The sequence below is a fragment of the Sminthopsis crassicaudata genome, chromosome 3 (genome assembly GCF_048593235.1).
Source record: "Sminthopsis crassicaudata isolate SCR6 chromosome 3, ASM4859323v1, whole genome shotgun sequence".
NCBI lineage: Eukaryota > Metazoa > Chordata > Mammalia > Dasyuromorphia > Dasyuridae > Sminthopsis > Sminthopsis crassicaudata.
In genome coordinates, this window is record NC_133619.1 from 226,980,473 (window position 1) to 226,998,127 (window position 17,655).

The 17,655-nt window shown below is 35.5% G+C and overlaps 1 protein-coding gene across 3 annotated transcripts in view; it reads left to right on the forward strand.

Moving 5' to 3' along the window:
• The window catches only part of DPYSL5 (dihydropyrimidinase like 5), a 107,015-nt gene that overhangs the window by 41,670 nt on the left and 47,690 nt on the right, over positions 1 to 17,655 (forward strand). For all 3 annotated transcript variants that reach the window (XM_074300127.1, XM_074300126.1, XM_074300128.1), the window contains exon 2: positions 8,698 to 8,962. In XM_074300127.1, the coding sequence (XP_074156228.1) occupies positions 8,702 to 8,962 (261 nt within the window). In that variant the 5' untranslated portion in view covers positions 8,698 to 8,701. The remainder of the gene's footprint in view (positions 1 to 8,697; positions 8,963 to 17,655) is intronic.

Here is a 17,655-nt window from a genome sequence, read left to right on the forward strand (position 1 = left end):
GATTCTAGGGATAATTTTTTTAGGGTTTTTCCCCCATTGTATCCCACCATTTCCCGTGTTGTCCTCTTCCACTCTACTGCTTCTAGTAGTCTGTTGGCTTTCTTTTCTAGGTCCTCTCTTTTTTTTAAATGGTATTTTATTTTTTCCCCAATTATATGTCAAGACAATTTTTAGCATTCATTTTTACTATACTTCGAGTTCCAAATTTTCTTTTCCTTTCTCTTCCCTTCTCCCTTCTTAAATGGTAGGCAGTTTGATATGTTATAAATAGTCCATCACATAAAACATTTTTGTATTAGTTAATTGTGAAAAAAAGACACAAAGCAAAAGGAAAACAAAAACAACAAAACAAAGAGAATAAAGTGAAAAAAGTATGCTTCTGTCTGCATTCAGAGTTCATCAGTTCTTTATCTGGATGTGGATAGCATTTTCCAGCCTGAGTCCTTTAACTTGTCTTGGATCATTTTATGGCTGAGGAAAACTCAGTCACTCATAATTGATCATCACACAGTGTCACTCAGACTGTATACAATGTTTTTCCAGTTCTGCTCATTTCATTTTGTATCAATGCATACAAATCTTTTCAGATTTTTCTGAGATCTTTCTACTCATCATTTCTTATTGCACAGTGGTATTCCATGACATTCAGATCACCTGGGTCCTCTTTTAAATATATTTTGATAACTCCCTCCAAATCTAAGGATTTATTAAGTAATACTTTGTGCAAGGTATAACCCTGGATGAAAAGAAAAAGACAGATACTCCCAGGGATCCCTAAGTATTTTCTCTTTCAAAGGCTTATAGGTTTATAGATCTTAAACTGGAAGGGACTTTTGAGAAAAAACTTTCGAAAGCACTTTATAATAAATGCTTATGGATTATCAATTGATTGATTTATTAGAAGGTAGCAGACCTCACAGTCTAGTGGAAAGAACACTGCAATTGGAAGTCATAGTCATAGGACCTGAATCTGAATCTCTGCTCTGATACTAAGGGCTATTGGGTCTATCAGTGGATAGAGTGTTGGGCCTGAAATCAGAAAGACTTATCTTCGTGAATTCAAATCTGGTCTCATATACTTACTAGCTGTGTGACTTAACCCCATTTGCTGCCATTTCCTCATCTATAAAATGAGCTGGAGAAGGAATTGGAAAGCCATTCCAGTATCTTTGCTAAGAAAAAGTGGGATTTTTTGAAATTATAGATTGATGATCTTACCTTTCACAAATGCTAAAGTAGCCCACGTCTAGCAGTAACCCACGTCTATCAGTAACCCACGTCTTCTCCCTTTTCTTCATACCTGACACTCCCAGTTCCTGACTCATTCCCTTTTCTCTGACTATCCCCCATGTTTGCAATGTTCTCTCCCTTCACTTCCACTCCCTGGCTTTCCTATTTCCTTCAAGAGTGAAGTCAAATCCCATCTTTGCAGGAAGTTTTTCCTAATGTATTTCCTATTGCATTGTATATTTTACATATATTTTCTATAAATTGTTATCCACATTAGGATATGATTCTTGGTCAGGAACCATATTTTTTTTGCTTTTCTGTATATCTCTAAAATTTAGCACAGTGTCTGATGACATAGCAAGACTTCAATAAACACTTAAGTTATGACCAGACTGAATGGCCACTAAGATCCCTTCTCTTCTCTGTGATTTGGGGAAAAATTTTAGCAATTGAGTTGAGCAGCAAGATTCACATATTATTGTTTAAGGTTTTTATTTTAGGGCAGTGCTTCTCTTGAGAGATTCTGACAACTCAGAGATATCAGGATCCTGTTGTATAAAATGTCACTATACACAGTCATCCCATGAGTATTAGGAGCATTTTTTCTTTGATAGAATTAAGGAAAACCTGAGGGTAAGCACTGAGATAATTAATTGTTAATGAACTCCAAAAGGAAAGGAAGGCAAGATCATCTGTTTTTAACTTTTATTTTCAATTAACAAACATTTATCTTTTCTCTTCCTCCCACTTGACCATAGTGCATAGTCAAAGAAAACAAATTCTCAAAGTGACCATGTACAAAAATTTGTATTCATTTCTGTATATTGAGCTTATCACTTCTCAGTAGGTGCTTAGCTTTATTTATCATCCATCCCCAGGAATCATAATGGGTCATTGCATTAACCAGAGTTCTTAAATCTTAAAATCGTTTGGCTTTACAATGTTCTCCTGGTTCTGCTAACTTCACCGTGCATCAGTTCATACAAATCTTCCAAAGCAATATCATTTTCAACAATCACCCACAAAAAGAGACTGGCAAAACTATACATTTTGATATAGAGAAGGGAATTGTCGAGAGTCTTGTATTATTATTATCACAGCCATATAATTTAGTTCTTTGTTCATCTTTCAGAATTTTCTTGTGTAAGCTTCTTGGTAGTTTTTAAAACCAGAATGTTTACATCATGTTTTATAAAATTTTCTGCAAAAGTACTAAACTAGGCAAAGGCATATCCTCAAAAGGAGTAGTGATAAATAATACATTAGAAAAATTATTGTTTTTCTACAATGATCTGAAAGTAAGGTTCAGGCTATGTGCGGTCTTACAGCTTTTGTTTATCTCCAAGGATTCCTGATATTTTGAAATTTTGTGGCTCATATTATGGAGACAGTACAGTAAAATTACATTTCTTTTTATTTCATTATCACAAATTTAGCAAATAATTTGGTTCTTCTGACTCCACAGGTGTTTTGCATCCTTCTGTGGAAATTTCCATTGCTTTGGCTACTAGTCTCCTTTCTTTTGTCTCCCCTCTACTGTCTTCCTTCCCAAGACTCTTGAGGTTGGGATTCTTTTCCTTGCCAGTCCTCAAACCTTTCCCCCAAACTGATATATACTGTAGGCCAGCTCCCTTCTTTTCTCTTGGGGGTAAGAATGATACTGAGGAGCAGAAGTCCATAGGATCATATTATCTAAGTGTAAAGAGAGCTGGGTTTGCTATCAGATGTTTCTTTGGAGCTGTCATCCCGCCAGGGAATAAATGGCTTTTTTTAATGTTGCTAATTGGAAAGCACTCTGTGAGTTGTTCTTCATATCCTCATCATTAGCCCCAGTTGAGAAACTTAAAGGATTGAAACTACATAAGAATTATTTAATCCAGTGTCTAAATACAATGGCCTCCAGCCTGTGTGATGACCTAGAAATCAAGACTTTTCTACAGTGTTAAGGGGAAAAAGATTTTTCAGCTATTATTAAACTGCATAAGGGGAGGGACTGCTTTGAATTTGTCTTGATAACTAACCCCAGTGATTGATTGGCCCAGTGCCTAGGACATAATAGGGACTTAAATGCTTGTTGATTGACCTCAAATATCAAAAGTGGAATTCAGTTTTAACATTTATTAAGCACCTACTTATGCTGAATACTATCCTAGATTTTAGGGCTAGGAAGATAAAAAACAAACCATTCCCTACTGTTCAGGTACTTAAATATTGCTGAAATTATAATATCTGTAATATCTGACTTTTTTTTAAAATGACAATTGCTTTTTTTTTAATTCATTTTTCCAAATTATCCCCTCCCTCCCTCCACTCCCTCCCCCCGATGGCAGGTAATCCCATACATTTTACATGTGTTACAATATAACCTAGATACAATATATGTGTGTAAATACCATTTTCTTGTTGCACATTAATTATTAGCTTCCGAAGGTATAAGTAACGGGGTAGATAGACAGTAGTGCTAACAATTTACATTCACTTCCCAGTGTTCCTTCTCTGGGTATAGTTATTTCTGTCCATCATTGATCAATTGGAAGCGAGTTGGATCTTCTCTATGTTGAAGGTATCCATTTCCATCAGAATACATCCTCATACAGTATTGTTGTTGAAGTGTATAGTGATCTTCTGGTTCTGCTCATTTCACTCAGCAACAGCTGATTTAAGAATGACAATTGCTTTTTAAAAATCTATTGTCTCCTTTGAGCTTCCCAACAATTCTGTGAGGTTGTTATTTCAGTTTTGAAAATAAAGAAACTGAGGTTCAAGAGTTTTGTGTCAGAAATAGAATTTAAAGCTAGGTATTCCACTATCCACTATAACATGTTCTGCTCCACAGGAAACTAAAAAACCTAAACAGATATCCATGATACCACACTGAACAGGTGGTGCTACAGAGTCTGCTTGGTGATTTCCATAGAAATCTACCTCTGGGGACAGCCCATTTTATTTTTGGAAAGCTCACATAGTTAGGTCATTCTTGGTTGATATTAAGCCTTTAGGAAGAAAGCATTATAAAGGTAACTGTCATCTTGGGGGAAAGAACCGGCCTTCATTCCTTAAAAGTCTAAAATGAAAATAATTAGTGTCAGTACCCTCTATGATCTTAATGGCCAGGAACTGCATGTAGTAGAAGATAGTTTTATGAACCTTCTGGCTCTGGACTTACACATTAAGTCTCATTCTAGACATTAAAATTATAACACAGACACCTTGAAATATTTCTTCAAAAGAACTCATTTTTTTTGTATTTAATTTATACTTTAACATATTTACCATGTATTGGTCAACCTGCCATCTGGGGTGGGGGGAAATTATAACAAAAGGTTTGGCAATTATCAATGGTGTAAAATTACCCATGCATATATCTGGTAAATAAAAAGCTATAATAAAAAAGAGCTCATTTTGCATGAGAATAGGGAAGTACAGTAATCTTATTGAATTCCTGTGGTCAGACCACATCTAGAATATTACATCCAATTATGGACATCACACTATAACAGAAATATTGAAAAATTAGATTGTAGGTAGCAGAGGTTGAACAACGAGAATTAAATTGTAAATTCCTTGAGAACAGGGACTGTCTTTTCATACATTTATTGATGTCCCCCATTTAGTATAGTTTCAAGCATCTAATAGGCTTCATTGACTGGTAAAGAGCCTGAAAATTTATTTCTGATGAGGATAATTGGAGATAGAGGAAGAGAGGAATCAGGGAAATCTGGGTTCAGATTCTGCCTTAAATCTGTACTCTGCAATTCTAAGCAAATTGCTTAAACTCTCAGTGCCTCGAGGTCATACTACATCCAAACTGCATTAATTTCCCTGCCTTGATGAAATTATAGGTCAAAGACAAAAATATTTTAAGTTAAAATATGAAATTTTTAACAACTAAAACTATTCAACAATGGAGTAAAGGCTCCATTTGGGAGACGCCTCTTAACGCTAGAAGTGTTAAATCAGAGGCTAGGTGACTGACCATTTGTCAGGGATATTATTGACTAAATGACCACTTAAGATTCCAAAACCTTGAATTCTATGGAAACAACATTTCAAATTTATTTCGAGTAGAGAAAAACCAGTGTGGAGTCCATGAAGCTGAAGTGGTTTGCTACTTATGTATAAGGATGAGTCTTTTATCCCCTAAAGAGACATTGACCTACATACTGCAAAAAAAGCAATCTAATCTATCCTTTTAGAGAGAAAAGGTTCAGCTTAACTGCTTTAAAAATTAAAAACAGAAAATAAAATTTTACTCCATAGCTACAATAAACATCTTAAAAACTTAAGTCCTTTCATATTATAGTCAATTAAGGAAAGAGGGTACCTGAGAATGGACTGTAGAAAAGGAGAAGGATGGAGAGGGAAAAGCAAGTAGGTTAGGAGGAAGAGAAAGAAGAGGAGGGGAGGTAAAAAGAGGGAAAAGGGAGAAGGGAAAGAGAGCTACATAGCTTGAGAAGCAAGGGAGAGGAAGGGATTGGGATGTAGCTTAATAGAAAATAAACTGGTTTTTGATGGTATTTTACATTTTGATGGTATTTGCTTCAGAGAAAACTGCAGCAATACAATAATCTGTTTTGATTCTGATTGATCATGAACTGTTTTTAACTTAGTTGATAAGTCAGAGGTTTGCCTGAATCTCAGGAAGGGATGGCTTGTCTAGGATCAGTTAGCAAATGTTAATGGTGGGATTTAAGTTCAAGCTTCCTTTCACTCCAAGTCTACCACTCTATTCACTGTCACACTGACTCAGAATAATTCACATTGGAGTTATAAATTCTTGGGTTCAAATCTTGCCTCTGATATTATTGATCACAGGCAAATCAGAGCCTAAATTAAATTAAATCAGCATCCTAAAATTTATCTGCTAAGTTATAGAAGGACTGTGATTCGCATTGAAGGAGTAAATTTACAACTGGGAATGCTTCACATGGATGCATTTGCATAGTTATTCCACTAGAGACTCTGTTCTGAATATATATCATAGCAGTCCACACTAAGAGGGAAATAAATCATTTTGGTGAATAGAATTTAACTCTCCAACACACACTGGGCCAAAGTCAAGTTAAAAGTTCAGTCTGGCCCACAGACTAAAGATTCCCACGCTTGTCCTAAATGTTTAAATTGCCACACGGTGAAACAACTAAAATGCCATCTGGAGGAACCTCTCATGTAAAGCATTTTAATATTGTGGTTATATGATACAAATTCATTGTGATATAGGACAATGTATTAAGAAATTTGTATGTGTTCGGATTCACTCCTATAAATGACGCTCTCAGACTCAATTGAAAATGAAAGTAAGGTTTTAATCAAATAGGACAAGGTATAGATAGTTTAGATTTGCATAAAAAACAGATAGAAATAAGAACAATTAACAATATGACAATTACAGCAGATAGAGGAAGAGAATACATCACCAATTCAAGAGAACCTCAAAACTCAAGTGGCTGGGAGCCCCGTTACAGCCTCAACAGCTTGAATTGGGAAAAGATTTTCCCGGGCAAAGCGTCCTTCCCGCGGGTGAAGCTCAACTATGGTTTAGAACACGGGTTTTTATATGTTTTCAAACAAATAAGGCTCCCGGCCAAAACTAGCTATATAAGGTTTTTTGACAAGACTTGCAACATGTGCAGTTTGTGTGACAAAGCTCAATATATTTTTGGGGACATACTCATGTTGACTCATCCCAGACCTCTGAGGCTTGACATATGTCCTTATTAATTGCATATGATCAGGGAGGAAGCCACCCAGCCCTAAGCATAAGCATTTTCCAAGAATGGCTAGTTCCTGGTATCTATTGTCAAGAATATGCAGAGTTCTTGGAAAGGTAAAGTTCCTATAATTTAGAAGCTCAGGCCTGTTAGATTTGAGTGAGCTTATAATTCTAATATGAAATCTTAATTTCTTATTCAGACAAATATCTCATTTATTGTTAGACAACACACCAGTCTTAGAAATGCAGATTAAAGCAATGATAACTTTTAATTTCATCCTTAAAGTTGGAAATAATCCATTTTGGGAAAGACTACAGGAAGATAAGCACAGTGTTAGTAAATTTATGAATTGCTCTAATCATCTTGGAAAACAGTTTGAAAAAGAAAGAAAAAGAAAAAGAAATCATTCCTGTTCATGACCCCAGGTATCACATTTCCAAGTCAAGTATGTGAGACACAAAAAGAAAAATCCCATGCATGTATGACAATATTCATAGCAAAACTTTTTGCAATAGTAAAGAACTAGAAACAGAATAGTAAAGAATAGAAACATCCAGGAAAGGCTGTGGTATGCAAATGCTATAGAAGAATAGCATACTTATTTAAAAAAATTAAAAGGCAGTTAAGTGCTGCAGTGGATAGAGCACCAGCCCTGAAGTCAGGAGGACCTGAGTTCAAATTTGCCCTCAAACACTTAACACTGCCTAGCTGTGTGACCCTGGGCAAGTCATTTAGCCCCAATTGTCTCAGCAAGAAGTAAAAAAAGTAATATAAAAAATTCAGAGATACATGGGAATACATAGGAACTGGTGCAGAATCAAGGAAATAGCATAAACAATGACTACAAAAATATAATAGAATAATAAAATGCAGCCATATACCATGGAATTTAAAAATTTCATCTTGGTCCTAGAAATGCCAGGAAATGCTCTTTTTTTTTGTTGGAAAGGTATTCTATCTATATCACCTTCTAAGATTTACTATATATAAAAGGAGGAGGGGAATAGCTGAAAAGACATTATTATAATTGTTTGTGTCCAACTCTTCATGACCACATTTGGGGTTTTCTTGGCAAAGGTATCAGAGTGGTTTTGCCCTTCCTTCTCCAGTTCATTTTACAGATGAGAAAATTATGGTAACAGAGTTAAGTGACTTGCCTAGAGTCCCACAGCTAGTAAGTGTCTGAGGCCCAATTTGAACTCAAGTATTACTGTGCTCTGTCCATTAAGTCATATAATTACACTGATCTAAGGAGCACTTGATGACTAAATCCTCATGTCAGTGTAGGTTAGCTCCACATCTGCAACTGTTTTTTTAGAGAGTTAAACAAAGAGCTTCAGAATCATACAACCAGTGTATGTCAAAGGCCATCTCTGCGCTCAGGGTCCTTCTGGCTCTGAGGTACAGTACTTCCTAACTTCCTCTCCATCTTGAATTATAAAATGATTTACATTCAGTAGATATTAAATGTTTTCAGTATCACAATCCATATAAACTAAAAATAGAATTTAACAGTATTATTGTTTTATAAAAAAGATAGTTATATGATAGTGATGATGATCAATGACCAATGTGATAGTGATCAATGACAACGAGAAATGATCAAGAAAAAACAAGACACATCAAAAATGTCTTTAAAAAGGAAAAGATCAGTGGACTTCTCTGCCCAGGACTCCAGGACTGGAACAATATTTTGGCCATGATGGGAACTGAAGTGATCTGAGCTTTAACATGTGTTGTGTTCTCTCCTTAGGAAAATGCTTGCCAATTCAGCCAGTGTGAGAATTCTCATCAAGGGAGGCAAGGTGGTAAATGACGACTGCACTATTGAGGCTGATGTTTATATCGAAAATGGCATCATTCAGCAAGTGGGAAGAGAGCTCATGATCCCAGGCGGAGCCAAAGTGATTGATGCAACTGGAAAGTTGGTGATCCCTGGGGGCATAGATACCAGCACTCATTTCCACCAGACCTTCATGAATGCCACCTGTGTGGATGATTTTTATCATGGAACAAAGGTAATGTGGATATGGCTTGTGGGTCACTCTTTTGATTCATTCTGCCTGTGAAGAAAGCAGCTTGTTTAGAACCAAGGTATTCCCCAATGTTATTAGTAAATCTGGGAAGACACTTGGAATTTGAGCACTTCATTGGCTGTGCCCGGGGGAGGGGGGGAAATAGTAATGTCAATTTTGAAGAATTTACTTCTCAGCATGACCTTGGAGTGATTTCCTTTAGTATTCTTTTAGTCTTGGAAGAAATTGTGGAAAGGGAGCAATGTAAAACTACTTGCAACTAGATAAAGGTGGTGGATGGCTGTGTCCCCAAACTAATTTTCATGTGTGATAGAGATCTGGAAGACAATGCTAGTCAAAAGGGTTGGGTTGGTGAGGGGGAAGGCTTCTTTGCTTTTTAAGGTATAGACCAGTACATTTTTTATATTCTTGGAAGGCTACATGAATTCTCCTTTTCAGAAAATGAATTTGTATCTCATTTGGAGACTAGAAATTGGAATTTTGGATCACTGTCATCCATCATTATTACTATCATATAACTATTCTTTATATAAAACAATAATGCTGTTAAGTTCTATTTTTAATTTATATAAGGATTGTGGTTCTGTAATTGTGTCGCAGTCTTAATTCTGGAATAAAGATGCATCCTCACTTATAATATGTGGGGGTGTGCATGTACTTTTTTAAAAATTGAACTGGACATGTGATTTACTGGTTTAGGGAGCTAAAGCATCATGGTCATCAGGAAAAATTAATCCTGGGACAGATATCTCTCACCTATTCCATACACCTTCCCAACTTCCTCTCAGATCAAAAGATGAGAGACAGACAAGAGACACAGACAAATGGATATAGTGACAGGTAGATAGATAGACACAGATAGAAATAGACAAAGATAGACACAGATAGTTACAAATAGAGAGATTACAGCCTGATCTTCAATATTAATTCTAACCCCTAAAATGATAATACTAATAATAGAACTACTCAAGAAGATGGATTACTTAATTTGCAAGTCAAGATATTAAGACTTAAGAATGCTATGTGCTGTAACATCTTGGTCTTTCAATGGCCTTTGCTTTCATTGGTGTGGGGGCTCCCTCTCCTGCCCCAGATTGAAACTCCTTCTTTATTCATGTTCTTGCAAATGATCAGACAAAATATTGAGAGCCTGTCTTTTAGGTCTTTTAATATTGGGAGATATATCAGTGGTAATATTCAGACTATATCCCTATCATCTTGATCATCTCTTGCTGAATAATGGTGATAATGATGATATCAGTGATGATGTTCATAGAGCACTTTTAGGATTCGTAAAACAATATATGTAAATATGTGTGTATATGTATATATTTACATATGTGGTCATATATATGTATATATTCTCATTTGCCCCACAAAACTAGACCATCTCCTTTTCACATCTTGTATATAAGCCATCATTAGTAACATGCTTTAATCTACTTACACTCATGATATTTCTTTCCATGACACTTTTGGTAACCCACAATTTACATTCTCTGACCACATGAAGCTCAATAATTTGCAGCTCTGTAGGATGTTGTTGATGTTGAAAAGTGATGTTGAAAAGATGGGCTTTTGTGTCAAACAACTTGGGATTGAATGAATGAATGGAAAAGTATTCACTAAGTGCTTACTTACTGTGCATAAAGCACTGTGTTGAGCCCTGTAAATACAAAAAGTAAGACAGTCTTTGCTCTCTCAAGGGATTACTGAAAATGTTTGTAGTTTCCCAAATGCAATTCATTCAGCTTGCCTTCTATTCAGTTTTTGGCCCAGCTTATTGCCCATGTCTACATACATATCATATATACATATACATTGTAGATATATGTCCTTGTGAACATTGAGTTTGGTCTAGAGCTTGATGTCACACTAATATCACAATATCTGATGTTTTCTTTATTCCCGGACTAATCCATTGTGGGCTTTCCCTGAGATGCTGGTGAGATACTTGCCAAATGAAATATTTACAAGACTGTTGGCAACCTGATATTTCTCTTAGTGACCCATTTTGTACCTCTCCCAAAGGTAAGGTGTTGGCTCATTTTTAAGCATCAGTTTAGAATGATAATCCCAAGGAAAGCCCACTTAGGTGATTAACTGAGACGGAGAGATCAAGTTCCATTGTGTTGTTTGGGGGAGTTTTTGTCCTTGACAAAAGAATCGGTGGAGTTTTGGACTCTATGGTTCCTAAATTGTTGTCTATTTATCAATCTAGCATCAACAACCAGAACTGCAAGAAAACTAGCTTGAAAATCCTACTTTTCAGAATCTGCAGGAATCTTTACATCTATCTACTTTTAAGATTTCTCTTAAACATGTTTTCTTTCTTAAAGTAATCATTATCCTGTACTTCACTGTGTCCTAGTCTGACACCAGCCTGAAAGCAGCTAGGTGGCTCAGTGGATAGAACTCTAGGTCTGTTGTCAGAAAGATTCAAATTCCAATTCAGCCTCAGACATTTACTAGCTGTGTAATCTTGGGCAAGGCATGTAATCTGTCTGTTTCCTCATCTATAAAATAAGATTAATAATAGGACTTATCTCTCAGGGTGAATGAGATAATATGTGTAAAGCATTTACAAACCTTAAAGTACCATATAAATTTTTCACTATTATTCTCCTTAAAATATATATATAATATTCATATGTATATACATACATATATAAACAAATATATGTGTGTGTATAATTCCTCATTAGAAGAGTTGACATAAATTGAAAATAATAAATTTTATCATTCTACTCACTGTGACATAAAAAGGCACTGTAGGCAGCAGACAGCAGCATGGCTTAGATAATACATGACCTCTGAAAATTCTTTCCAGCTCTAAATCTCCGATTGAATGATTATATGATTGTGGGGAGCGTACTGGTCTTAGAAGCAGCATATTAGACCTCATGTTGTAGCCCCACTATTTATTAGCTGTGACTTCAGACGCATCCTTAGATTATCTGAACATCAATTTTCTCATCTTGTGCATAACAGTGTATATCCTCTCTATGGGTTACCATAGAGAAGTGAAGAAAGCACTTGAATCAGTCACATAATAAATAAGCAAAGCTCTGTGATCATTATTTCACTATAAAGAATGATTTTTTAAAAAAAAATGAGCTGTGCTACTCCTCAATTGACACAGATTTTATAACAATAGCAGCAAAAAACCTTATCTTATTTTAATTAGCTTAACAGGTGAATATCAAGTTTACATTTCAGTTAAAAAAAAATCAATTGTTCAACAACTTACATGACTTAGGACAAATTATTTAACCTGACTGATCTTCATTTTATTTTCTCTTCTGTAAAAAAGAGGAGATTGACATAGATGAGACCTCTAAAGTGCTTTCCAGCTTTAGATCTGTGATTTCATGGGCCTTTTTTGTATCAGTTATGCATAATATCTTCACTAGGAACTTCGCTCATCCTTAGTGGCTGTTTCCACTATTTCTTTTGCCAATTGGTCAGTCATTAGATATTTATTAAGCATCTGCTTAACACAGTACCAAAAACTGTATTAATCGAAAAAATACACAGAGAGGCACAAGATAGCCCCAGCCCTCAAGGAGCTTACAATCTGATAAGAGGAACAACAAAATAATAAATTTGTACAGACAAGCTCTATACAGGGTTAATAGGAAATAAAGAAAACAAAGTTGACACATGAATTAAGAGGGTTTACAAAAAGTTTCGTATAGAAGAGGGGCTTTCCAAAGACAGTTTGTCCTTTTAAAATTCTTTTTCATTGTGTCCTGCCTTCCTTTTCTTGGCTTTTCAAATTCCCTTGCCAAGGTTTCCCCCATTAAAAAAAAAAAAAAATTCCCACCTAACTTTTTCCTTTCTTCTGTGATGGAGGCATGAGGGGTCCTGCCCATTTTGTTTCCCATTTGGCTTTTTCTTCACTCCCATAAATAACTCTTTTCCCCCTTTAAGTCACAAGGCCACACAGGGTGGGCTTGTTATCCTTTCAATCTATCTCTCCACATCTTTCAGTTGAATGGGCTCTTGTAACTTTATGTGCCAACAGCTGCACATCCCTAAGAGACCAATAGCGAGATTGAAAAGAGGAGCTAAGTAATTGGGACAGTTTGATAACCAATGGAATTCTCGGCTGAATGAGCCCAGCCCTCTCCAGCTCAGGATCCCTAGTTCATAACCACTGTATATTCGTTACTTCTTACCTAATAAAGGCCACCCTTAACATTGCACAAATCACACCAGTTTATTACCCTCTGTGATGGCCATTATAATAATAAGTGGATGCTTTATCTGTGTATTAAAACTTTATTGGGAGCTTTTTTTCATTTGCTAAGGACAGAATCAGAGGAAATGGAATTCATCTGCCTCTGCTAATTAAGGATTTAGATTACTGTTGCACTGAGTCAGAGCTAGTTGGGACCTTAGGGACCTTTAAATTCAATCCTTTTGTTTTGCAAATGAGGAGACAGAGGCTAGAATAGTGGCGGTCACCCAGGTAGGAAAAGGCAGAGTCAGAATTTGAACCCAAATCTTTAACTCCAGACCCATCACTCTTTCTAGTATTTTACACTGTCCCTAGAAGGGTACTAGGAAGAGCTTCTTGGGAGTGAGACATGATAGGCAGGGAGGCCATAAAATTGGAACCTATAGAAGTGATGGAAGGCAAAGACTTCAGTGGATCTGTGCCTAAAATCCAGTAGGTTTTCTTTAGTGAATACTGAAAACAGTTATAAGGAACAGGAAACAAATACCTATGATTTCATACCTTTGGTGAATTCTTTTACCAATGCAGGCTGATATCTTTTTGACAATTTTAGGTCTTCGAGGATTATCTAGTGTGCTGAGAAACTGTCAATCAGCAAGCATTTATTAAGTACTTACTAATGTCTCAAACATTATTAAGGGATTTACTTAGTGTCAAAAAGCCAATATGAGAAAATGAAATTACAGATTAGGTCTTCTTGCTTTGAGATTGATTTTCTTAGCCTCTAAAATACAGCAATCCCTCATATTTTTTTTTTTAGTATTTTAAGATTTTCTTCTTTAAAAAAATTTTATATTAAATTTTAAATATTTTATTTTCTCCAATTACATGTAAAATGTTTAAACATTATTTTAAATTTTTTTTAGTTCTATATTATTTTTCTCTTTCCTTTCTTTCCCTTGAAAGGAGAAATTTGACAAAAGGTATATGTATGTACAGTTATACAAAATATATTTCAATATTAACCATGTTGTGAAAAATAAAAGACAACAAAAAAGAAGGAAGATAAAGTAAAAAAGTAGCTTCAGTCTTGATTCATATATACCATCAGTTCTTTCTCTGAAAGCAGATAACATTATTCGTCTTAAGTCCTTTGGATTTATCTTGGATCTTTGTATTGCTGGGAATAGCTAAGTCATTCATAGATGATTATCATAAGATATTGTTGTTACTGTGTACAATGTTCTTCTGATTCTGCTCACTTCACTTTGTATCAGTTCATGTAAGTTCAGGCTTGTCTGAAAGCATGCTGCTCTTCATTTCTTATAGCACAATAGTATTCCATCACAATCATCACAACTTGTTCAGCCATTTCCCAAGTGATGGTTGTGCCCTCAATCTCCAATTCTTTGCCACCACAAAAAGAGCTATATAAATATTTTTGTACAGTATAGAAAAAATCTTTTGGGGAAAAAAATATTTTGAGATGCAAGCCTAATAGTGATATTGCCTGATCAAGAGTATGCAGCCTTATAGCCCTTTGGACATAACTCACAATTCCACCAACATTACATTTGTGTCCCAATATACCCATATTTCTTCCAAAATTTGTCATTTTCCCCTTTTGTCATATTAGTCGATCTGATAAATATGAGTTGGTACCTCAGGAGTTTTAATTTGCATTTCTGTAATCAGTAGAGATTTAGAGTATTTTTCATATGACTATACATAATTTTTTTTCATCTTAAAAACTGACTATTCTTGTCTTTTGACCATTTATCAATTGAAGAATGATTTGTATTTTTATAAATTTGACTCAGTTCTCTATATAATTGAGAAATGAGGCCTTTATCACAGAATGCAAAGCCCTTGTGAAGCTGACAGTAGAGACATTAGTATTCTCAGTTTATAAATAAGGAAGGTAGGGCTCAGGAATTATAGTTTACACAGCTAGTAAATGTCAGAGGTAAACCTCAAACCAGGTCTCCTGGCTCAAGACTCAATACTTTTTGAACTACATCATAATATCATGGCTAATGCTACAAAAGTGACTCCCATCCTCAAAACAAAACAAATGTCACGAGCCAGAAGAACCTTAGATTTATATTAAATATTTAAATAAAATATTAGCAAGGAGATCACAGCAATACATCATAAATGTTATATACTCTAACCAGGCAGGATTCACAACAAGAATGCAGAACAGATTCTACAGTATGAAAATGATAAGCGTGATTGATCATAGTAATAACAAAAACATATATGAATATTAAAAGAATATATTTTAAAGTGATTCTATAATAAAATGGTAGGGACCTTATATTATATATTATATTATACATAAAAAGGGGAGGGATGTAAGCAAAAAGCCATAATTTGAGGAAATGATGCCCAAGAAGTGAAAGGAAACCTGTTTGAGGGCAAGATAGAGTAAAAAGCTTCTCTTTTGAAGCTCTAGTGGTTCCAAAGTTCAAGGTTATTAGGGAACAGGAACGAAGAGGATGATAGCCAGGCCAGGATACAGGCTCAGTTCAGAAATGGTGGAAGTCAACCTAGAATGGTTCTAGGGGCAGAATCTAAGGTTTTCATGGAAAAGAAATGGCAGAGGATGAGAATGATGGCCAGAGTACAAAGGCATGGTTTGGAACTCATGGCTGGAAAGTGGTAGAATTAATATTTTTGATATTAGATAATTTCTGAGGTCCTTTATAACTCTAAAAACTTCTATTACTTAGGTAATTCCAATGTCTAATAGGTGAACAATTTAGGGCTAGAGCCCAGTTTTTTCTGTCTTATTAGTTCAGTGTCCTTTCTACAATATCACATTGTCAGGGGAAAGTGTGCCCCTTTTTTTCCTTCCATGCTCAGGCCCTGCCTACAATGATGAGTAATGTATGGGAGGCCGAAACACAATACAAACAATGACTTATGTAAAAGAAGTAGAGAATTATGATCAAAGAAATGTTTGCCTTATTCCCAATCTCCTCTCAAACTGGAAAACTGGATCTCCAGAGAAAAGCTGGCTATTTTGTCCCTATAAGTTCCAGGGATAATCCAGAAGATTTGGGTATCATCATCTAATTCTATTGCTCAAGAGCCAGTAACAGTATACTTTCCCAATGATTATCAGTTAATATAAATTAGCCATCAAAATTTAATTAATTTTTAGAAATTGATATTTACTAAGGTGGTGTGATAAAAGAACAAAATATTACCTCCAATATCACCTCCAGAGAGTATAATCTCGGATAAGTGAGTCCAGGGGTAAATCGCTTCAAATTCAGAACTTTTACGGCAAAAGGGATAATTCACTGCTCCATAGAAAAATTTAAAGGATGAAGGCAGGATAAATATCTCTATTTAATGATAGTGGGCAACATTAAGCCTTTGGAAAAAGAACTTAATACCTTCCAGGGAAGAAGGCAAGCATAATGAAGGAAAGAGGGATTTGGATGGATAGTATGGTAAAATATACTGGAGCAAAACTGAGGAGCTCTCAACCAATTGTTAAATTTTTCAGCATAAGATTTACACCCCAGAAAACTATAATTTAGGCCTTGATTTATTGCTTTGTTGATTGTCTAGACTTAAGAAAGTACAAATAATGCAAATTAGATTTAAAAATGTGTACATACATCACACTCAGCCCCATATCTTTTTTATTAAACATTTATCAGGAGGACTACTTATTATTTTATAAACCTTGTTTGAGCTCACCAGGAGTTCGGTACAAGGCTCAAGAAATAACCTGACTAGAAGCCTGATGACTGTCAATTAATAAAAATAACTGGCATTTATATAGCATTTTAAGGTTTGTTAACTGCTTTATATCCATTATCTATTTTGAGCCTCACAACTCCCCTGAACATTTTTCTTGACCTCTTTTCTATGTTTGATACTATTGATCACTCTCCTCTTGGATTCCCTCTCTTCTCTGGGTTTTTGTAATGTTGCTCTTCCCTGCTTATTCTACCACCTTCCCAAAAGGAAATCTTTTCAGTCTCTCTTGGTGATTCATCTTCCATCCTCTCACTTGGTGACCTCGTTGGCTCCCATGTGTTCAGTTGTCATCTCTAAGCAAGTGACTCTAACATCTGTATACCTGTTTTCTGAGCTCCAGTTGCTTTCATTCAAAGTGTGAATCCTCAAGTCCCATCCCAGTAGCTTTCCTCTTTCTAAGAATATCAATTAGCTTGGGACTTTGTTAGAAATCCTCCTACAGGTGCTTATTCGGTTTTAGACTTTTCCTTCCTTTCTAATGAAAAGGAGTTGGCTAGGGGAGGCATTGTAACAAAGGCCCTTTCTTTGAGTCTTTATTTTTAAACAATTTCCACTGAGCTATTTGTTTCTCAGACGGTCAGCCATTTTCTTTTCCTGGCTGCATGGCTACCTTTGAGGATCATATCCTGTTTCCATAGTAACTGCATGTCAAGAGCCCGCTTCTTCTATACTCTGGCTTTGTATTAAACACAATGAATTTAAATTGGATTCT